This window comes from Danio rerio, chromosome 23, assembly GCF_052040795.2.
Source record: "Danio rerio strain M-AB ecotype USA chromosome 23, GRCz13ab, whole genome shotgun sequence".
In the NCBI taxonomy this organism is placed as follows: domain Eukaryota; kingdom Metazoa; phylum Chordata; class Actinopteri; order Cypriniformes; family Danionidae; genus Danio; species Danio rerio.
In genome coordinates, this window is record NC_141043.1 from 25,875,174 (window position 1) to 25,899,083 (window position 23,910).

Sequence of the window (23,910 nt, forward strand, 5' to 3'; positions counted from 1 at the left end):
GCCTAATGTATTTTCTTTTGGGGTGTTTGGTGAGACTTTTGTTAATTTGTAGGCTGCTTTAGCTGTGGGTACCATGTAGTGGGAAATACATATTTAAATGAGTTCTGTGGACAAATTGTATTTTAAATGTTATTATAATGATGGACAAAAGTGCAAAAGCTGAGAAAACACTTTTCATTGGAGGCAGTTGGATGTCTGTCTAAGACAGATATTAATTCATCCCATGACATCTTTGTGAGTCTCCCACAGTGGTAAACTGCTGTCATTTTGATGGAACGGCTCTTAAATATTTTTGAAAATCTTGCTGTTTTTCCCTCTCCTTTTGCCTACCCAAGGTCGGTTTAGAGTGATAGTGGCAGAGACGCCTTTGTAACATCTCTGTGCTGCACATCATCCAGGTTCAGAGCGCAGAGGAGGCCTCTGTGTGTGTGTCACACTAAAGCAAAGGCAGAGCTCATGGTGCTGTATAAAGGCCAATTGATTATAGGCACCGCTGGGGCAGCAGGACAGGCTGATGCAGGAGTGTTTGAAGAACCCAAGCGCTAGCCAACATCTCAGAAGCCGGGAAACCCTCGCTGAGATGTTCTGAGCAGCGGGCCAATTTAGTATTTAAAAGGTGAGCTCTCTTTTAGCGGCATGGGAAGTTGAAAGGGCTGGTGCTGGCGGCCCAGCTTGCTTCGGCATGGAAAGGCTGGCCGCTACAGCTGCCTGCCCGCTGTAATTAAGTGTGAACTGTTTGCCGCCACAAATGGCATTTAAATGCCAAGTGGTAGCCAGAGCAGGCATAATATCAGGGGTTTATGGCTTCAACCTTGCCTTTTTCTCTCTCTCTTTTTTTTTTATAGTCTCTTTCCCACCACGGTTGGATAGATGGAAGGGATTTAGTGTATATAAAGGTTTACAGAGGAGAAGGAGAATATAGAGAGGAGCGAGTAGAAGTGGTTTGGGCTTTGCAGTCTCTTGTGATCGGGGGCATTGACACACTGTAACGATCTTAAGCTGGCGCTGTCAAACCGCTCTCACCAGCAGCCATTAGAGAACCGTGTGTGGGAGGTTGACATTTAAGCATGAAAATTTAAAGAATTGCAGGCAAGACGTGAGAATTATATTATGCAGTCGCGCATATTCTTGGCGAATACCATTTTTATGTTCTGCAACATGAACGGTTTATTCACTGCAGCGTGCAAATCATACCAGTCACCATGTTTAATATCACATCAGGCGTTTCATGTCGTAAAAGCTCCCTCTGACAGCTGTTGACATGTTTAATTTTTCATACACTCTTTCTCGTGAGCAAGAATTACATCAGGAGATCAAAGAGTTTTGCATTTAAACGAATAAACCATTTTAGTGGCATGATGTGATGGACTGTAGAGTGAAAATGATTTTGTTTATTTTTTGGAAATTGAGTTTCTCTGTCACTTATGGCAAAAAGAATGCATTTATTTGATTAAAAATCCCATTGAATAAGGAAGATTTGCAGTTTAAATGTTAATGTGAAAATAATTTTTTTATTTTAATTAAAAAAATGGTTTCTATTATGGAAAATATTTAGTATTCTGTTTTACTAAAGATTTACTCCAAGTAAAAGATTTGATTCAGTATGTTCTTTGGTATAAAAGGGGGGGAAATACAAGTACCATGTACAAAATAACGGATAATGGTTCTAATTTTATGCTTGTAGTATACTTACAAGCCATGCTTTGCCCATATAGTGCACGGTTATTCTAGTAAGCAAGTATCTGTTTATTTTAAGCTTTGAACTGCAGTGCTTTTTTTTCTCTGTGCACATGTCAGCCACCTGTGTGCAGAAGACTGGGCGTAAATGCGCACCCTGTTTTTTAGTGGAAATTGCACAGAAATGCAGGTGTAATTAGAGAGCAGCACAGCTGTATTGTGGAATTATGGGTAATGGCAGGGCTGGTGCATTAGGGTAGAGTGTGAGCTATTAGATCAGGCTTATTGTGAAGAGACTGGGAGCTGGATTAGATGACTGATCAGAATGAGGGTTATTGCCTTTGCTGCTTTCTTGATGGCTTTGCCAGAATGCAGAAAGTGTGGAAGTGTTACAAATGTAAGATGGATACTAGAAAAAACAGCAGACGCACATTGCCCACTGGCTGTCACTGGACCCGATGAGCAAAAGAGAGCAGGAGCTCTGGGCTTTTACAGTCTCCTTGTGGAGCGTTTCGACGTGGGGCTTGACAGCGTGTAATCACTCACACACACACTTTGTGTACGCTCTATGTGTGTTTGTTTGCTTCTAGGAGAGCCGGTCGGTCAATACTTCAGGGCTGCAATCAGGGGAGGCTCTGCAATCAATATCATCACAGTGGGCTGGAAAATGTCCTCCGTGCACACAGGACTCTATGCAGGCACAGAGAGAGAGAGAGAGAGAAGATGGGGGGAATATATGGTTAGAAAGAACAACAAATGCAGGGAGGGGCAGTGCAAATGGTTGTAAATCTCAGCAGGCTCGCAAACAAACAGCGCTTTTCAGTCATCTTATACAAAACGGCTCTGATAGCGCTTTATCACCTCACTGTCTCTCCCTGCCTCTCCACCACTGGCTGCTGGCGCCGTCAATCATCCAGCTGGAAGCTCATTGGCTGTCATGTGAAAGTGGGCAGACCTCATGCAAAGGGCTGGAGGGATAATTTACCGACCACTGCACTAATGATGCTGAGCTGGGTGCCATCAATAACCACACCCCCCTCACACACACATATACACACACACACACACACACACACACACACACACACACACACACGCAGACTGAAGGAAACATTGAGCTGTCACTCCCACTTTGCATCGTCCTTCATCTCGGCAGACGTTAACGCATGCAGACGTTTCTTTTCTTCTCTTGGTTCTAATCTAGTGTGGTGGCGTGTCTTTTGTGCCAGCTCGATTTGACATTAGTTCGACAGTTCAGGCCGATACCTCGCTCTGCCAATTGAGATATCAGTTTACTCCGGGTGTACTACGGTACTTGATAAAAATGTCAAATGGCTGATGTCTCTTCAGCCCTCCCCCAACCATATGCTCGCATTTTAGTGCCTGGGAAATTGTCTGTGCGGTTGCACGCCTGTCTCTGCGTGTGTGTGCGTGTGCACACTGCCGCCCATTACATCTAATTAGATTGACCTCAGCTCTTATCTGGCAAGACTGTGTAGGCACTCTATAACAAAGAACGGACTTGGTGGCTGCTGGTAGAGTTGTGTGTGTGTGTGTGTGTGTGTGTGTGTGTGTGTGTGTGTGTGTGTGTGTGTGTGTGTGTGTGTGTGTAGAAGACTAAGGGTTGAAATACAGCTGAAAGATGGCATGCTGGGAGTGTGGGCTGAGTGTCAGCCATGACCCTTGAACTCCAGCTGCTTGTTTTCTCGTCATCCTTGCGAGATATCTCCTCTTTTACTCATCAAAATTGCACATTCAGCCCAACGTTGCCTGTCATATCTAGAATTTTCTGAGTGAAACTTCTAAATGCCACACATCTTGCTTATTAAATGCTAAGCTGAAGCTAGTTTGCCACAGATCTGCATTTTTGTTTTGTCTTTGTCGGTGCAAAGTTATGCGCATGCGTAGACCTGTGTATGTGTGTGTGTGTTTGTTCGTGGAGCGCGTGTGTAATTAAAGAGGACGGAGGGATTGGAGGAGGCAGATGATCTCTCCTCATGCCTGTAGTGCAGGGCTCCTGTGGCAGATTGACAGTCTGGAGCACAGATAAGCAGCTTCCTGTGGCGCTCCTCTTTATTTCTCCCCCTCCGCTCCGTAGGGAGCTGTTTCAGCCGTGCGCACATGCTCATTAAAATCTAAACGTATAGGGAATGAGGCTTCGTGTGAGCCAGTCTGTCTACACCAGGAAGTGCGTTGTCATTCAGATGTATATCCTGGATCATTGTTGAATGTTTGTCGGTGGTAATTTCACCTGACCAATGGGTACCGTGTAGTTGTTTTGAGCCAGAGGGCGGGGCTCCAGCTGGCATGTCGCGGGTCGGTTAGTTTACCGTCTGTCCACGCGCACACACACACAAGCATCCCGACTCATAAGGACCTCACACCACGGCCCTTCTAGATGGTTGAACGTTTGCCCACCCCTTAGGACGTGTGAGTTGGATCAGTATGCGGATTCGACCCTTCGCCAGCTTGTTTAATGCTTTGGCTTCTTTTTGTGAGCGATATTAGACACTAAATATTTGCAGAGGTTGATGTTTGAAAAGAAACCCAGTGCAGCAGGATGCTGGGTAAAAAGAGTGTGTGATGAATCACAAGTGAGGATGGGAATTGTGCTCTTGTCCTGCCTTGATTTTTCTTCCTCCACTAGAGTGTACTTGATAAAGACTACTTCCTGCTGAGTATCATTGTCAGGGAGTCGAGACTTGTAAGGATCAGCATTTTTTCCTCTCCTCTCCCTCTCTCTTTCTCTTTATATCTTCATCTTTTTAAAATGATAGCTCTTTTAGGAAACTAGTGAGCTACATTGCTGTCTACTATCTACATGGGTACCTACCTAGGCTGCATCCTAACTGATCTGAAATCTTACAAGCAGTGTTGTGGTTTTAAATATATAATTTAGTAGCCATTTTGTTTTTTCATATAATGGTGAACAGTTTAATATTAGATTTCCCAGTAGTCTAGTGTTGGTGTAACATAATCAGCCTGTTTCAGCCCATTTTTATTCTTTTTAGATTTTGAATGAAATTTGAACACTGACATTGTGGCAGTGCATTCTGGTATTCATTTATCTACAAAGTGTTCCTGCTGCCTTTAGAATTTGAATAAATCAAGCCTTAGGAGGGAAAATAAGGGTTGCTGCCCATGTTTTGTAACAGCTTTTGTATGGAGTGGTGCTTATGATTGAAAAAAAGTGTTTTATTTATTTATTTATATATATATCATTTATTCACCTACTCAACCTGAGTCTTAATCATGGCCGGTACAAATATATTTAGATTTTTTTTTCTCTCCATACAATAAAAACAGGGTTCTAATGCTGGGTTTACAGCATATGCAAATATAAGTATTTGTGCAATTAGTTTATATTCTGAGTCAAAAAAACATTTCCTACTGGTTTCACTAACACCACTTCCGGCATCAACCTGGCTTTCCCATGCTGTCTTCCATATAGGTACTCACCAGGTGCAGCCCAGCTTAGCTTCAGTGGGCGACCATGTGAGAGTTGCAGAGAGCTGGCTATTTTAATTCAACATGAGTGGCAGAAAACATCCCATGAGTGATAAAGAGAGAGTGACAGTGCACATGGTTTGGTTTGAACACAGCATAAAATTATTTTGGACCTTACTAACTTTCATTCTTTGAACAAAAGCAGTTTTTTCCAATTCTGTTGTGCCCCAGTCATGCAGGTTTGGAGTCAAGATATACAACATGCTAGGTTTTTGGCACCGAACTGGAGTTTTTATGAATGTTTCTGTCAGCTGCTGTTAGCCGAGTCAGCAGGGGAGATGGCAGAGTTAAATCAGTCTCTCTCCCAAACAGCTTCACTTACATACAAATCCTGCTCTTGTACTCTGGCTATAACCAGCGAGCCACATGCACACTGGCCAAGAAAAGGTGAGCGCTGTAATCGGCCCAATCAAATAATCAGAACCAAAGTGAGTCAGAGGCGCAATTAGAGGAAAAGCAGAACAAAGAGCATTGTGTACAGCAGCACAGAGAGGAGAGGAAGGCTTTGCGCAGCGTCTGTTACCACAAGCCGCTTTCTCTGCATCAGCTTGGCTCGCTCCAACTCGAACACACTGATCGATTAGCCGTGGCTTAACCAAGACTTCTCATTTCCTGCCTTCCATTACCGCGCTCCATCACACCCGGCACTGCTCAGCGGCCCATGCTGCAGTCTCAATGCTGGGATTAACCAACCAACCAGGCATGGTTCACATTTAAACACACACACGGTGTGTTTTCTCTCTCTCCGTGTTCTGTATCCTAACACAAAGGCCCCACAGCTTGTGTTTCATTCATTCGTCAGTCTCATAAACACGCTATTTCTTCATTTAACTTGTACTGCAACCATTGCCTGTGGTTCAGCCCTTTTCACCCTGCCATGATCCTGTCTGTGTTTATCTATGAATGCATGGCTGCTCCCCTCCCCGGCGAGTGAAACGACCCAGTCATTAGGCCACACTAACAAGGCAGCGCATTGTCTCTCTCTCTCCCCGCTTTCATTCAGGAAGTGCAGAGACATGAGCAGGGATTCAAGGCTAAACCGAGCCCGCTGCTCGTGCGACTGATCCGCCATCGTTCCCTCTACAGATTTCAGGACTGGATAAGCTAACAGGCTCATGTGTTTTGCCTTTGTGCTCAAATGTTTTGAGATGTTTCACATTTCTGGGAGGCTGTTCGCCAGGCTTGTGCTCTTGTAGTACATTATCTCACCGGCCGTGTGACAAGGTTGTGTCAGAGAGCTGTAGAATTATGGAGTAACTCTATACTACGACGGTGACCATTGAGGTCAGGAACATGGATCCGGCGTCCCCAGAGCTTGCGGGCATTTTCCTCTCCAAGTCGCACTGCTTCACTCCATAAATCTACACTGTCAGCAGCCATTTAGGTCTGGCAAAGTCAGGTTTTAGATAAGATGTTACCCAAGAAGGAGGAAGAGGTCAAATTTAAAACTCTGCAAGAGAGAAAGAGAAAGTGGTTTGAAGATGGCTGCAAAAATTGCTCATGATTGAATGGTATTTAATATTTTTACTATCGTTAGACTAATTTAGCCCATTTTAGATGCATCTAATTATATATATATATATATATATATATATATATATATATATATATATATATATATATATGTTTTTTTTTTGACGTCTTATTTTTGTTGTCTACATCAAATTAAATGTGCAAAAAGGATTTTGTATACATAGCATCTCCATCCAACAGTGTCTAATATAATCCTTTGGGGAAAAAAGTGGCAAGATATCTGTGAATCTAAACTACCTGACAAAAATCTTATCATGGATTCTAGTTGTAAGAGCAATAAACAATAATTTGATCATTTGGAAAAGTAGTAGAAGGTTCAATCATCTGTTGAACTGCATTCCAATCCTCACATACTGAAGAAAACCTATTGGAACCTGCATGGACCTAAGATTCTCACAGAAATCAGTCAAGTTTGGTGAAGGAAAAAGTCATGGTTTGGGGTTACATTCAGTTTGGGGGCGTGCGAGACATCTGCAGAGTGGATCCTCACATTAACAGCCTGAGGTATCAAGACATTTGTGCTGCCCATTACATTACAAACTACAGGAGAGGGCAAATTCTTCAGCAGGAGAGCCTCAACATCAAAGTTCCTGAAAGCTAAGAAGGTCTTGGTGCTTCAGGAGTGGCCAACCCAGTCACCAGGCATGAACATTAATGAGCATGACTGGTGTCAGATGGAGGCATTAAAGATGAATCCAAAGAATCCTGATGAACTCTGGGAGTCCTGCAAGACTTTCTTTGCCATTCCAGATGACTTTATTAATAAGTTATTTAAGTCACTGCAGAGATGTATGAAGCAGTCATCCAAGCTTATGGGAGTCATACACAATATTAATTGTTTTTCCACTGCACCATGACTTTATATTCTACACTGTACATTATTTCTCTCTTAAAGTGACAAGACTTTTGTCTAAGCAAAGTTAGACCTTACTGTCCTAATTAAATAATTAAAAATCAAGACATGATATTTTATTTTGGTAAAATAAGCATAATATAGAGGCCTCTAAGCCACTTCTGATACTGAATGATCAACTAGAAGCTATTATTTGTTGTTCATAAATTTTATCCATTGTACATTTTTAGCTCTGAAAAAAAATTCAAACAAGACAAATCCAAAAGATTTTTAAAGTACTGAAAAGACATCAATCAAAAAAGCTAAGTGAAGCTGTCCATTTCAGCATTGATTTGTTTTATACAATGGAGTTGATAATTCATCTGATCTATTTGTTCAAAAGAAACTGCCGTCTCATCTGTAAATAAGACTATTTGGACTGAATGTTGTTCGCTGAGTGCCATCAGGAAAAACTGATATTTTTGTGTTTGTGACTGGATGCCACTAAATAATACAATCACATTCAATTCAGCCTGCAAATTCACATCTCAGATTCATTTTGTCTAGACTGTGGATTGAGCAGTGCCATTGAAAGCCTGTTTTGTGTGTATAGTGCAATGCTTTCTGATTTGGCCTGTTATCGATAGCTGTATTCAGAGCTGTTCATTTCCTGCTATTGTCTGGATTGCACAAAAACAACCACGACCGAAGAACAAGAAAGAGTAGTCTGTATTTAGCTATTTTAGAAACTATGCGGGTATCTTATCAGTCTGCTCACATGTTTTACAGATTGTGCCTTATAGATAAAAGCATTCATTTTTTATGGTACATTGTTTTGTTTAAGCATATCGAAAGAATGTCTCTGGTTTGGTTTGCGTCCTCTAATGCCTCCCACAACAAAACATTATGAAAACAATAGAGCCGTACCATCATTGTCATCTCAAGGAAAAAGTGTTTCTCCTTTACCGCAATACAATAACAACCTTTTAAATATTAACGTTGTCTTTTCAGCCATTGTTTGCCTGGAGACTGCTGTCAATCACGTCTCAGGAAACACCCCCTCCTTTCATGTCCAGCCCCCAGCATTCAGTCAGTAACTGAAGTGTTTGAGTACCAGGTGGGGGGTTGAGTGAGGGGAAAAAACTGTTTTGAAAAAGGAAAAGGGGGGGAAGGGATATGAGCCGGTCACACCTGCTGTGTGTAGCAACCCAACACACGCTGTGATACACATCACAGCCACTGCCTCTTCATATCAAACACACCTGACGTGATAATGCCCAACGGCCAGCTACAGGAAATAGCCAGCGAGATCAAGAATCGGGCCGAGGAGATAGAGAGAGGGAGATTATGTGAAGTGGTGGGAGTCGAGTGTTTTAAGTGTTGCTGTGTGTCTGATTCTGCTATAATGGATGCAGCAGTAGCACGGCGATCTTAATTAGCTTTATTTGTACACCCAGCGTGGCATGAGTCGCTGCCAAATGGACAAGAACGTACAATAACATCTGCAAATCTCTGGCTTCCAGTGTGTGTACGTGCACAAGATATGGATAATGGTGGTTTCGTTCCAAAACCTATACGCAGCTGCTTTGCTGGGTACTGTTTATATAGTGTGGCCAACAATTTCACACAGCACAGCCACCATTTTAGATACACTGCAGTGCATTCTGGAATTACTTTATCCACAAAGGATATGGGCGGTCTGTTCTAAAACCTAGTGAGCACCCTCAGTAGACAGCATTTTAGAGTATCAAAAAATATTCCATAAACTTAGTTATGCCTCCATCCAGAGCATGCCGATAACCTGCAAAAAAGATGTTTTATATTAACAGAGTTAATACATAAAATTTAATTTACTTATCATATATGTTGCTTTTATGTCGTTGTGTGGTCACACTTTATTTTAAGGTACAATTCTCACTGTTCCCAAACCTGTTGAGTCCAGTTTTATTTAGGTGGGAGCGTCCAGCAGCGAAAGTGGGAAAGGTTCGTATAAAAAGGAGAGTTTCATTACGTGCATAAAAAAAAGCTTACTTGTATGCCAGCAACACAGACACAGGGAGATGGACAGTGATTTGGAGAGCAGCATTCACAGCAGATCTGAGAGCTGTGTGGAAGTGGTGGATTTTCAGTCCATAATATTGTAGTGATACTACTGTAAACTATTTAGTAACTTCATTCATTTTGCTAAGTAATGTCTTTAAACACTGAAAGAGTACTGTTGACGATACAATCTAACTTTGCTATACGAATATTGTAGTGGTATTACTTTAAGCTTAGTAACTAAATTCATTTTACCTAAGGTATATCTTCAAAAACTACTGTTGATGAGACTAACTGACTTTGCCGTCTGAATAAAAATAAACATAAAGAACATTGATCACATGCTTACCAAATCCACAGAGACAGGACAAAAAACACGAACAGGAACCACATGTTTTTTAAAAGGAGACGAGTGGCAAATCCAGATTTGACCATTTCCAGATGGAAAAACCTCTCGGGTAAAAAAAAAAAAAGTTGCTTATAAACATACTTTTGTCGCGTGTTAGCAGACCACTGTAATCCAACTGCTTAGATCCACATGTGAGCTGTGCTCTCATAACAAGGAAATGGAAACAAAATCTTCGTTGTGGCACACTTATAAATGAAGACACTGATGACCCATGTCTATACTTGTTCTGAGTTACGCTTAGCAACACAATGTCACTGTAACAGCTAAAAGGAGTCTTTGAAGCTACATCATGCTTATTAATAGAAGTTGCATCTCGTTCACAATGGAGGGCACTGATAGGTTCACCAAGTCTTTCTCATGAGTTAATGCAAAAATGTGCTGAAGACTCAATGACGTCACTTTGTACTACAGACAGCCAATCTCCGCGCTGGGATTTACACAATGATCTCATCGTTGGGATGTGGCCTCAATTTCTTTTCAAACCGTAAGAATGAATTTGCTTTAAAAAGCGCAAAAACAACCAATTTTCACTTTTTAGTGAAATATATGTGTCCTAATAGTGTTTTTAGCAATGTGGCACATATATATGATTATATATATAAACTGTTTTATATAATTATAAAGATAGTAGTGTTACCTTTTTCATTTTCTGAAAACAGTTTCAATTTCTAAGAATAAATAAATGCAGTGAGTATAAGGTTACATACCTTATTACATGCATGTGAATATGAACAAACAAAACTCATATGGCAATGAAATGTTTTCACAAATGCGTTTTTTACATTTTGGAGTTTATATGGAGATGATGACGACAAATCGTCAAATAGGTTTTTTTTTTTGTTTGTTTTATTGTTTACATTTACAGACCCCTAAAACAGATATGTAAATAAACAACCAAAGCATATACATTTGTTTTCATTTTGAGTTGAATTTGTCGTCATGTAAATATTCTCATTAAATAGAAACATTACACCAAAGGCTATTTGGTTGGGGAGCTTATTTGTATGGCACGCTACTGGTCTAGATTATTTCCATTTTTTTGATTGAAGGTCTATTTCAATTAGAATGCTCCTTTAAAAAAAGCAGATGCTTATGTAGATTATAAACAGTGAAGGAACACGTCAGGTTCTGGAGCAGAGTTGTAAACTGGCGGATATGACGTGTCTTACTAGGATTGCATAATGTTATTGCTTGCCTTTGTCACGACCATGCCTTAAAATGTTACAACACTGGCTTTTGGACTGGAGCTCACATGAGTAGATTTGTATCGCAGTGTTTGTGGGTGTAGTTTTATCCTGGTTTTGTTACACTAAAAATCTCCCCCTTTGAACTCCCTAATGCTCATCAAATCCAATATAGAGAGTGGCTGACAGATGGGCAGACTTTGTTCAAAGCGAGTCGAGATTTAATATCTAAACAGCAGAGGGAGAGAGAGAGGCGCCCGGTGTTTAGCAGCATAAAGGTCCTGACTGTGCCGGCATCACAGCTGTGACTCTCTCCCTCCCTCCATTTGTTCTTGTAGACAGGCGGAGGAGTAATCTGTACACAGGCTTTTGCAGGGGAGAAACATGTCATCAGCACTTGTTTACCATTATTAGTTTGAATCTGACGGTGGCAGGGCAGCAAAATTGCTCTTCTACACTATGTGATCATACATGAGACCTGCTTCTTTCTTTCTTTATTAAGGGGAAAGCATGCTACATGTTTTTATTCACATGGGACGTTTATGTTCACGGGGGCTTACAACGATGTGTTTTTCCTCTCTTTGTCACTGAGGCTTGTACAGCTGTAAGCTGAGGTCCAGATGGAAGTGCTTGTGTGCGTGTGTATATATGGAGAGAGCTGCGTCTGGTCTATGTCTGAAAGGCAGTTAAAGAGAGCGCTAGCGTATGGGCGGAAACTGTCTCTGTGTGCACATCCATCATGCGTGAGAGAGTGAGCCCTTCCTGTCTGTCTGCTCCTCAATAATCATATTATGTTTTGTAGATCATAGATCTGTCCTTCTCGATGCCACCAACACGCACACCAGAAAGTCAGAGTTTCTCCTCTCAAACCATTTGGATTCTTTGCATGCCTTCATGCAACACGATCGCAGGCCAGAGCTTTCAAGAAACCATTTTCCACCACCTCCTTTAGGAAGTGTGAATAGCTTTGCTTTTCTTCAATTCCTCTGCACTAGTGTCGAGTCTGGTTTGGTCGAGGAAACCAAAGAGAGTACTGGTGCCGGATGATAGAAAAGCACAACACTGAAATCGAAAATAAACACCCGTTTCCTGTTAATGTGCTCGAGGTGGAGAGCTACAGGGTCTGGCTTTGCTTAGCTATGGGAGAAGAGAGCACGAGGGCTGCGGCTGCTTCACCGTCTTCTGTTATAGTGACCGCTTCAAGCTGCCTATGTTAACAGATAAGACCTTCCAGCATTGCCGCAGTTGCCGCCTTGTTTAATGATTACGCTAAAGAGACAAAATGTCAGCCGGCAGGTCAGAGGGCGGGAGGTTCTGCCATGGCGGCCGCATCGGTGTTGGTACCTTCAGCAATAGCATGTAATAAACCGTGACTAATTCAAACGTCATGTGCACAAGCGTTCGATTGGTGTAATTTTCCTCTCATTACCACCTTGGTTCTCCGTCCAAGCATGGCTCAAGAGCCCCCGCTTCTGTGTGCAGCTCTTTAATTCTCACATCACTAATGAATAGTGCTCACACATCTTTTCTCTGTGATGTGTGCCACACATCAGGTTATTATTAGGCCGGTAGCTCCCTGCGGAAAGCCCAGCTGTTGGCGTGCCGGTGTAGTCTGCTTAACACTCCTGGTAAACTCCACCCTGCTCTGTTCTCCCTCTGGCCAGACCTCGTAAAGTCCAGCTTCAGCCTCTTATAGCACTCTCACTGGACTCTTACTGTGGCTGTGCTGTAATTAGTGCTGCCTGCGCTCTTCGTCTCGCCCTGCCTCCTTCAACACTTCCCTTTTCTCTCTTCTGCCCTCTATAGGTCATACTTATATCCATAGTGTGTGTGTGTGTTTGTGCGAGCATAAAGTGTTATGCACCATAGTAAGCTTGTTTGAATTAAATATGATGGATATTGGTGGATATATATATAAAGATTTAGTGCGTGTATATGGATCCATGTTCATATATTCCTATATTATATTATTAAATGTATATAAAATGTGAATAGTTTATATATACCTTAAATTATCCTTTTTAAATGAGTCATTTCTGTTGATTACACTGTGACCCTCACATTTAAAGCTCAGAGATGGGATAAAGAGTGAAGAAAAGAGCGTGCAGACCCCCACTCCCCTCTGAAATGTCTTGCTCTTCTGATGGAGAGGAAATCTCTCCCTTTAGTGTCTCCTTCGCTGACTGAGACCCAGTTTATAAGTGAGCCGACAGGGCCCTCGAGCAGTCTCAGTTCAGTCATGTGTTTGGAGAGCTGGCTTTAAGCTGTTCTGGGATCAGCCGGATGAGGAGCGACTCCGGCAGGGAGGTGGGGTTGCTGTGTGGAATGTCACTAATCAATTCAGCATTGTAATTGTAATGGGCTCCTCACCGCTGCCTCCTTTCGGCTGCCTCTCTCTGCCTCAGAGTGCTTATCTTGATAATTTGATTCTGCGCAGTGATCTGTTCAGTGTAACATGCAAACATAATTAGGGTCCGATAATGAAACAGACATTTCCAGCTCTAGTGCAGCGACAGGGAAATGTCCCACATAGGGATCTGTTTGGACTTTGCAAATATCGTCTCAAACGCCAGCCTATGCATTTATTATTGAGGTTTGTGCATGTTTAAACGTATTCCTAATGCTGTAAATTAAAGCAGGAGTGCTCAAACTACCACACAGCTTCGACTCTCCATCCTCACAGCACTGAAATCCCCCGGAGGAGCACAGGTTGTCTCCCCATCTGTGGTGTAATAAGCACTGACAACACTTCTGATGACACATACAAGTGGCCCAGATACAGAGAGCGCCTTTAATCCAAAATTAAATTGGGTTTTAACTGTCTCAACCATACCTGTGAACTTGGCGCACATTTTTATTTTGCCCATATTCCTCTTATTCATGGTCTTTAACCTCAAGGATGAACCCTTCCGTTCACCATTCTTTTGTGAGTCATTATTTTAAAGCATTGCATTCTTTCTGAACTGTTCAGCAGATAGTCGACTTCATTTACGCTCTTTCCAGTGACCTCAGTAAAGGTAGCAGGAGTCTTGAAATATCTCAACAATGAGCTCAGCCCTCTGTTCGCCCCCCTTCGAGAAGCCAGAGCTGCATGAAGTGAATCAGGCTTTCAATAAAAAAGACCCTTGGCTCTCTGATCCACCCTAGCTGTGTTTTTTCTCTCTCTCTCTCTCTCTCTCTCTCTCTCTCTCTCTCTCTCTCTCTCTCTCTCTCTCTCTCTTAGTAGGCTGGCGCAGTGGCACACACTCGGCCTTTTGTGGGGAATGTGGTAATCTGTAGTCATGTTAAAGATGACTGTGATTTCTGGCTGCTGCTCCGAGGGTCTTGTCGCCAGCGTCTGCTGAGCTGTGGTTTCTTTAATGTCCTTTTAAACCATTTGAATGGTCAGTTGGCTTCATGTGAGAGGATAATAAATATTTCTTGTCAGGGAATAAAAAAAAACAGTGCTTTGCCCTTTTCTTCCCTCTCTCTGGCCCCTCTTGGAAGCACCTCTGGGAGGTCTGGACGTGACTCAGTGCTGCCACTTGCTGGTCGTTCTGTGATACTGCAGCAAGATGCACCGCTTGCAGTCCCCAAGATGGACAGCGGGTGGCAGAGTTCAAAGTGCAGCTGTGGAAAAAAAAGAAGTCTAGACAAAGCTGGCCTCATTGTTTTGTTTTTGAAATTTTTACTTGCCTGAATATGCACCGTCCGTCAGACTTTCCCTCGCTTTCACACATGGCCATGGAGCTTTTTAGTTTATTAAAAAATTAAAAGCCTTCAATCCCTTTTTAATTGACTTGGTTCCACCCAGGGCTTTTGGCACAGGACGACTAGAACTATAAACCCAGTGGTGGCACAGGCTCATGTTTGCCAAGAGCCCAATTTGCGACGCTGTTAACAAACAAACGATGCCTGTTTATTTTACCGAATGTTTTTTTTCTCTCTTTCAGAGTAAACGGGACCATCTGTTGATGAATGTGAAATGGTACTACCGTCAGTCTGAGGTACCTGACTCTGTCTACCAGCACCTGGTGCAGGACCGCAACAATGAAAACGGTATGTTTGTTTGTGTGTGTGTGTGTGTGTGTGGGTGGTTGGGTGTAAAAGAAAAGGAAAAAAAATGAAGAGTCCTATCATTTATGTAACCACCCCTGGTTATTGGTTTGTGAAGTTTCATAGAGAATGGCATCTCAAATAAATGAGGATTCTAAAAAAAATAGCGCCCTTCTGCCCTTGTTTCCCTGGTAACGCTCCCTCAAGAGCAGCAGCGGGGCCGTGAAGTGCAAATAACTTTCAGTGTAATGTGCCCTCCGAGCTCTCATTCGCCTGACTATCAGCAGCAAATCTGAGCTTGATACACACATCAGGCTGTAATAACAGGCTGGGGGGCATCTGCCGGGCCGGGGCTTTGGCACTTTGATTCACAGCGCACTCTAATAAAGCATTAAGAAGGCCTGCGTCTCTGCCAGCCCGCTGGAGAGCAGCCGCCACCACCTGCTGCACCACTGACTCCTCTGACACGGCAGCCATTGTTTTGTTTTGTCCTTATACTATCTGAAGATTAGTGCTCATCCAACACTGTCTGTGTCTTACTTTGTGACGTTAAATAAATGCAAATAGTTTAATGTGCTTAATTCTATTGCCTTTTATTATTGTTTTTATTTCCCACCCAATTTTTAATGTTTTGGTATGAGTCTATAACTGACTATCATATTTCATTGGTGAGCGAGTGTATGTGCATCTGTCTGGGTTCTTTTGTGTCTCGTCTGCGTTTATTACATGCGCACGTTTTATTAGCAACAGTCTGGATGCCTCTCACGCTCTGTCTGCGTTCTGTCTCTTTCCGCAGACTCTGGTCGCGAGCTGGTTATTACCGATCCCGTGGTTAAGAGCAGAGAGCTCTTCATCTCAGACTATGTGGACACTTATCATGCTGCAGCCCTCAGGTAACACACACACACACAGACTCAATTACATTCAAATGTGGTCAGGAATTCATTGATTTAACCACAGCAGTATATTTACTTGCTGAATTAATTGTTCATCTAATCAATAAGCAAGATCTCTTTTAAACATCTTCAAAATTATAATAAAAGTAAAAAAAAAGTAATACAAAAAAAAATTGTGCTTTGATACTTGTCAAAGATGTAAATGAGTATGTATATATTTACACAAATTAAATCTGTAACAAAATGAAGAACTTTGTTTATTTTTCTTGTCAAATTTACATGAATACATTCATCATATCAATAAATATATATACATATAAATATTTACACAAAAGTAGGTTTTGTTCACTAAACATGTATATTTCTTAGATTTTTCTTAGACTTTTAATTTAAATTGAATATTTATTTACATGTAACAATGCAGCATTACATAATAATATTAATATTATTTATAAATTGTACTACTACTACCACTTATAACAATATTAGTTATATATGCTATTAATTATTATTTTTATGTTCATTTAAGTAGCTAAAAAACAGCAATAATAATAATTGCTATTATTAATATTATTATTTAGGAATCATATTGTTTTTTTGTATGATGCATTCAAGTATGTGTCTTGAGTTTGAAGTGGATCATTAAGGCTTGAACTGATTCATGGAAATAAATCAAACTTACTATAATTTTCAGTTTTGCTAATAATTAAAATACTAAATATATTAAAATTAATATTAAAGTAGTATATTGTTAAAGTATAATAAAACATTGAAAAGAGTATTAAGGTAGACTTCTGCTAGCACTGTTTCTAAAATGCTAATTGATTATCAAATTATAAAATGCAAATGTAACATGTTAAGGTCTACTGAAGGCTGATGAAACTAGATTAGATGAATAATTTGTGCATATTAAATCTAAAAACCAGCTCTAGATCTCATGATTTATGGTCATTAAAGTAACTCTTGGCAGGTACAGATGCTCTGAGAAGTAAGACTGTACTCTTTAAGAGCTGTAAACAGACATTTTGATCCTCAGTTTACTATGGGATCATCTGTCTCAGTTCAGACCACCATTTCACAGCCATTCTGCATGTAAAGCATTACTCAAAGCAATTCTTTTTTCCTGCTCTCTCTCTCTCTTTTCTGCGATGAGGCTCAGGAAAAAAAAGAGTACAGGCATGATTATTGTCAAGAAATAAGACCTTCTCAGTCTGTCTTTACCCATGTGATATATTTTCCCCTTCTTTCTCTCTCTCTTTCTTTCCCTCTCTCTTAACTGAAACCATCTGGAGGCATTGCACTGAGCCACAGCGCTGAACCACTGATTTTAGGGCAAATTAGCTGCAACTTCTGCTGCACAGAGAGCTCTTTGATTTGACTTATTACAGGGCTTTAGATAAACTCAATGAATTCCGCTAGCATGTCGTAATGCCTGCTCCAAACCTTATGTTCCTTTCATCTTATGAGCAAGGTATTGAACCAGTGCAAAAACACAGACGCCTATTATTTTGATAGCCCCTGACGTCGGAAATGGAAAGCGCAGAAAGGTGGATAGAGAAAATGTCATGATTTGTGTGGAGCTTGTTGGCTCGGCATTGTTTGAAAAGCCTATGGTGTCTGTCACCTTTTGTTTGTCTAACAGGATGAAGGGAAAGGGCATTAATAAAACAACTGTGCTGAAATATTGTGATCCTGTAACCCGCACGATTCCTTTGAAACCTATATCAGTATCCTAGATGTGTCAGTAGTCACACATTTTCTGTAAACCAGTGTTATTTTAGGCTTATGGTACAATTGAAGTTTTTTTATTAGTTTAATATATTTTTTATTATTGTTTACAAAAAGTTGTAACATATTTTTAGCATTTGGCTGGAAATATTTTTTTTGCCAAACATTTTTTTGTGATCTGGAAGTGTATTCACACTGTGACACTGATTTGTTTGCTCTATTTCTTTGCAGGGGGAAATGTAACATTTCACACTTTTCTGACATATTCGCTGCCAGGGAGTTCAAAGCAAGAATCGACTCTTTCTTCTACATCTTAGGATATAACCCAGAAACCAGGTAAGCCTTTACTGACTTCAATAATCAGCCTTCCTCAGGCGTGTTCTGTCTTCTGATCCTCTGTTGCGGGATTTCACAAATAAAGGTTTTGGTTCACATCAGGAATGCAGCTGCTGGTTTTGCTCTATTCCCTTTAAATTGCCCAGTGGTAATGAGGGCAGTTTGGGGATAAATTCGATTTAGGATATATTTATCTGTTTTATAGCTTGTCTTTGAGGTCTAAAGTTGCGTTTTGAAAGAATTGATCGCTTTCTTATTATATATAGCACATATGAGTAAAGTTTTCTTCCAATGTTTGAGGTTGATGTAATTATAGAGGAAGATTCTTACATTTACTTAATCAATAGTAACATACACACACACACACACACACACACACACACACATTTATCCTTTTGTGAGAGGAACTACCTCCATTTATTCAAATCTGCAGCTGACGGTCAGAACGAACAGCAGAAGTTGTTGCTAATTCACCAACATCTCTTTAGAGCTAGTATTTGAATGATTCTCTAGCTTAATGTCTAAAGTGATGTCAAAACAGGTGATTTTGCTCACATTTTAAGAATAAAAGGATGAACTGCATCAAATGTCATCAGTCTGCAGACATTTCCCAGTATTTCCCTGTTGCAATCGGGATATCACAATAATTAACCCCAAAGCAAATGCTAGCAGATTACGATGGTATGCTACAACATACAAAAGAGAGAAATTGACATAGAATGTCACTTACCTGTTTTATAATGATTTGATCAGCTGTAGCTTGAAATTATGCTGAGTTTTTCTCCTTTAAGAGCTTATTATGTGGTCTCTGTTGCCCTCTTGTGGATAGAACTTCAACCGTCTTTGCTCTGCTCAGTATGACAGGCTGATGGCTGCGAGCCGCGCGAACTATGAATAAGCACTTAGCCGTCACAATGAAACCGAAAGTGTGCTTTCAATTGATATGATCATATCACATTTTAGAGTTATGGTTAAGACAAGCATTTGATATGTTTTTTCTTTCATAGCGAACCCACAGTTGTACATGAAAATAAATGTTTACAATGTTAGCATAAGTACTCTAGCCTATATATTGTTGAATATAGTCTGATAATTGCAAACGTCTGATTTTACCAGTGAATAAATTTGTCTAATATGACAGATTGCAAGCATATATCTCAAACATAATTCAACATCATAATTATTATAAGTAGAATAGAATTATTTATAGAAACCAGTAGACCTACACATAATATTATTATCGAGGTTGTGCCATATGCTTGTTTTGTCATACCTTTATTTTACATCTATAGAATCGTGAGAAAATTGTGATCTTTATTTTAAGCGAAAAAATCGCGATTCTCATTTTAGCCAGAATCGTGCAGCTCTACTGTAACCTAACCCAACAAAACCTAAGACTATCAGTGACAGTTTAAATTTGTCTCCAGCTCGTCCCATTTATTTTATGAAGTAGCTCAGTTGAAGAATCTTTAGGGACTGTTTAGACGACCACATGTGCACCCTCATTACAAGGGCAATCTGGTTGAATGTGTTTTTGACCATCTCTGGATAGGGTTAAATAGGGGAAAAGCAAAAAAATGCTTTACTTAGCTTTGTCCACTTATGATTTGATCAACGAAAACACATCTTAATATCAGGTATGAACAGGGCCTAAGTTGTTCAAATGAAGTGAAATCCATTTTAGACCATTTTGCCAATGAAAGTTTCAGAGGATTGTAGCAGAAGAGCTGCAAATTTCCAAATACATTTGTTTAGTGAATGATTAATCTGTTTGAATGGAGTAAGTCAGAGAGCTATTAGGAAAGATCATTTACTTCATTATTGATTGTCTGAATGAATTGTGTAAATTAAAGATTTATTAACTCATGCATTAAGATGATGACTTGCTAACTGCTGATGGTTTCAGTTTAAAGATTAAAGTATTTGAGAAGAGTAACACTCTAGTGTCCTTGTTACATGTTCCATGTAGTTATAGTTATAACAATAAATTATGCATAATTACATGCACCTATGTTTCTAAGTACTTAAGTATTGTGCATTTAACACTGTTTCACCAATTAAAACATTTCTATTTCTGAGACATTATAGAGAATAGCATACAGCTAAGATAATGATCACCTCAGGTACACCTCATGAGCTTTATTTAGTGTAAATGCTACCTACAGTATGTGAGTTTGAATGCCATTTTACCTGACATTTATTGCCATACTAAAGCAGCAGCAGATAGTTCACCTCAGATCTTGACAATAAAATAAATAGCAAACTGTTTGAAAATGAAGGCAAGTGCAAACCAACAACATTAGTGTTTCGGTAGCCTGTTAATAATGGTAAAGAGCTTTGTGTTATTTGATTAAAAGCCTTTTGTTAGGAGTACAGTGGCTGGTATTTAAATGTTTCTGTCATGTCACGTTGCATTTTGTGCAGGTGTGGCTGGAATCCTGTTGGGCCGCGTGTTAAGACATGGTTTAATGTTTAAAATTTAATTGTTTTTTCCCATTTATGTTTTGTTTAAAATGATTTATAACACAAAGCTCATTATTTAATGGATTTTCATTTTGCTATTGTAAATGCATTTTAATAGATTTGAGCTTCAAAATATTTGTGTAAATGCATCTAAATACCACTTCTGGAGATTCTGCTTCTTTTGAAGTGCAATGATGAGTTTTGTTGATACTGATTTGTGACTGGTAACAGCCCTAAAGTGTCATTTTGTATAAATTTATTAAATGCATAGTGTCAAAAGAAAGTTTAGAAAAATCATATTGACATATAATAAAATATCACAAATATGCTGATATAACCGAGTATAAAATAATGAATAAATTCTATTTTATAGAAAAATCCTTTTGTGAATGACCAGCTTAACATGACTAGGCTTAATACATAGCCTTGATTCTTTAATGAATTCAAAAGAACAGTATTCATATTTAGTAGAACATTATTTTAACATCGTAGAGCCTTTTGTGTCACTTTTGTGTCATTGCAGAATAAAAAGCTACTTTTAAATGGTGTATATAGTAAAAATGATGCTGGATTTTTAGTAATGCACACACGTTTGTATTCTTTTAAAATAACATTACAAATGTATTTAACAGTATAAATAGTCCTTGAATTCTGATTTTATGCTATCAAGCTAACATTTATTATTTGATGAATTTTAAAATGTTTTTCTTTTGATATTTTCTCACAGATGCATGTTATCATTTATTTAAATACCTGTGCATTTGAAAGGACTGTAAATTAATGTCGAAATGGATGAATTGCTGCATGCCTCAAAATAAGGCAAAAATTTTCTGCTCCAGATTTACTTAAAGAAACTCCCAAATGAAATTTATTTAATCAAGTAATTTGTTAATTTACATAATATTTTTAGTATCATATACTATTACATCCTGAATGCTCAACTCTTACTTTTTGGGGGGCTTTTTAATAAATAAATGCTTTTATTTTCAGATGATGGGTGTATTGAGTACATTTAAACATTAGGTATGAAAGGATCATTGTCACTCTCCTAATGTGATATTTTAATTAAATACCAGTTTTGGAACGAATAGTTAAAACCCCCCATTCCTTTGTGTATTACAATCCTGGCCTGAATGCTCGTGTCAGGAAGAAAAAAGGCAGCATTACAGTAGTCCCATTACCATCGTCACGTGATGCTCCAATAATGGGGTTCATTAGGAGCCCGCGGAGAGTCGGGATGGTAAAGAAGATGCTGATGCTGATAAACAGAGAAAGCAGCAGCACACGGTTGCCAGTTAGAAACCCCCTTCTCGGGTCCCCCACTCAATCACAGTCTATCGCCCTCTCTCGACTCCCTCCTCCTGCTTGTTTGGTATGCAGCAGCAGCAGCATGGTGTGTGTGTGTGAGCAGGAGAGATGGGGCTGTGATTCCTCCGTGTGTATGTGTGTGTGTCTGAGGTCGCGGCACATGCTCAGTGCTGTCTGTCGGTCACGGCACAAGCTCAGTGTAAAAGCTGCCTGAATGCGTGAGCCTCCATTTTGAGTACCTGCACAAATAGGTGCGAGAGGACACTTTTATTCCTCAGCGTGTCCGATAAAACAGCAGCTCTGGCTCCGACATGGACGACCTGTTCAGTCCGCGCAGGTATGTTCGCATGCTCGTCTTCACCTGTCCTGGGATCGGCGCGCGTCATGCTATGTTGTGCGCGCTTGTTGTAATGTTATATACGTGTTTGTGTCGAAGAAACAGCTGTCCGTGCTTTAAATCGCGTTGACAGCGGTTGTTTGTGTGTTGCTGTCAGTAGCATTAGCCGTCTGTGCTAACGTCAACGCAGTGTGCCTTCATGGCAGAGCATTGAAAGCGGCTTTCACGCACTCCGACGCGGATATTTTGACATTATTGTTTCAGAATCAGATTGATGCATCTAACGGAGAGAGGGTCGTATTAGGATGGACCTGTTATCATTGAGTTAATGTACTTCGTGCTCACTTCTAGATGTGTAACGCTAAGCCTCTGCTGTCTTAGTGGGTGTGTAAATAAAGTTGAGACTGGCTGTTTTTATTCAGTGTGTTATGAGTGTCTTTGAGTCTTGCGGTGATTGGAGGATATTGATGGAGGAGGCGGGGCTAGGCTTGATTGCTGTGCGCGTGGTCGAGTCAAAATATGCAGCATGTTGTGCTTGTGTTGACAGCTCTTCGTGTGCTAGAAGGAGGCACGGTGGTAATTACAGGACATGATGCTTGAGAAATAGTTGTTTACAGTTTTTAAATAGGCAATTTACATGCTTGCAAATACATTTTATTTTGAGTACTTTTAAGTGCACATTTAGTTGATTATTAGTTTTTATGGACTATAATATGATGAGTTCAAATGCAAAAACCTTCAAATCCCATCTGAAATTTTCTTCTAAAATGCGCATTTTAACAGGCTCCAGTGTACAGGATCTGTAAATTCACTTTTATGGCAAAGAATAAGTTCTTTTCATGGTCTTCAAACTGAAATAACTCAACATAAACAATGGAGGCCGAGAAAATTGTTCATTTTGTAGGAAAATTTCAGACGGCACTTAGAGGGTTTTGCATTTGAACTTCTTTTATGTATTTATAACTTAGAGTTTAAACAGAAATGCAACATATTCCACTTTACACGTTTTAAGGCATGTGACTCAAGAATGTCATGCTGACTTTTTTCATTTGCCCATCCACTTCAATTTTCTGACCTTTTGATAGAAAGGATGTTAAGCCAAGGAATGCTGCTTCATAAGTGCTCACACATGTTGCTTTCACTATATTGAGTCAGACACACGAGAAATTAAAAACAACAGTTGCTTCAGATGAGCCCTTTATACTTTGTCATCTGACCTAAAAGTTTTTTTAGTTCAACCATAAAGTGTAAAGGGAATCAGAAAATGACTTCATACTGTATGTCACTCACACTTGTCAGATTTTAATCTTAGCATGCATTCAAGTTGTCCTGGGATTTATGTATTTATATTATTTTATGCTCGAATTGCAACAAAAAGTTGTATTTGTAAATAAATAGAAAACTCTTTATATATTCTGTTTATATTTATATTTTAACTCCATTTATATATTATATTTTCATTTTATTAAGTTTATTGAGCTATTTTAGTTGAGGGGCATGTCCATAAGCAACTATGCTAGATTCAATGAATTAGTGTTGTTTTTGTTATTTCAAGTGCATCATCTGTAGTATTTTAATTATGATGAAATACAATTTGCAAACTTTATAAGCAAATAAAAGAGACA

At 39.8% G+C, this 23,910-nt stretch overlaps 1 protein-coding gene across 17 annotated transcripts in view; it reads left to right on the plus strand.

Annotated features, from left to right (window-relative positions):
* rerea (arginine-glutamic acid dipeptide (RE) repeats a) overlaps positions 1–23,910 on the plus strand; it is a 242,115-nt gene that overhangs the window by 172,102 nt on the left and 46,103 nt on the right. For 13 of the 17 annotated variants that reach the window (XR_015523491.1, XM_087307030.1, XM_087307036.1 and 10 more), the window contains 3 exons: positions 15,115–15,220; positions 16,014–16,110; positions 18,073–18,177. Coding sequence is in view for 16 of the 17 variants with exons in the window: in XM_087307030.1 (XP_087163156.1) it covers positions 15,115–15,220; positions 16,014–16,110; positions 18,073–18,177 (308 nt within the window). In the remaining variant the exon portion in view is untranslated. Of the gene's footprint in view, positions 1–15,114; positions 15,221–16,013; positions 16,111–18,072; positions 18,178–22,144; positions 22,286–23,910 lie in introns of those variants that run through there. The other 4 variants (XM_087307041.1, XM_087307040.1, XM_087307043.1 and 1 more) reach the window with 1 other exon arrangement.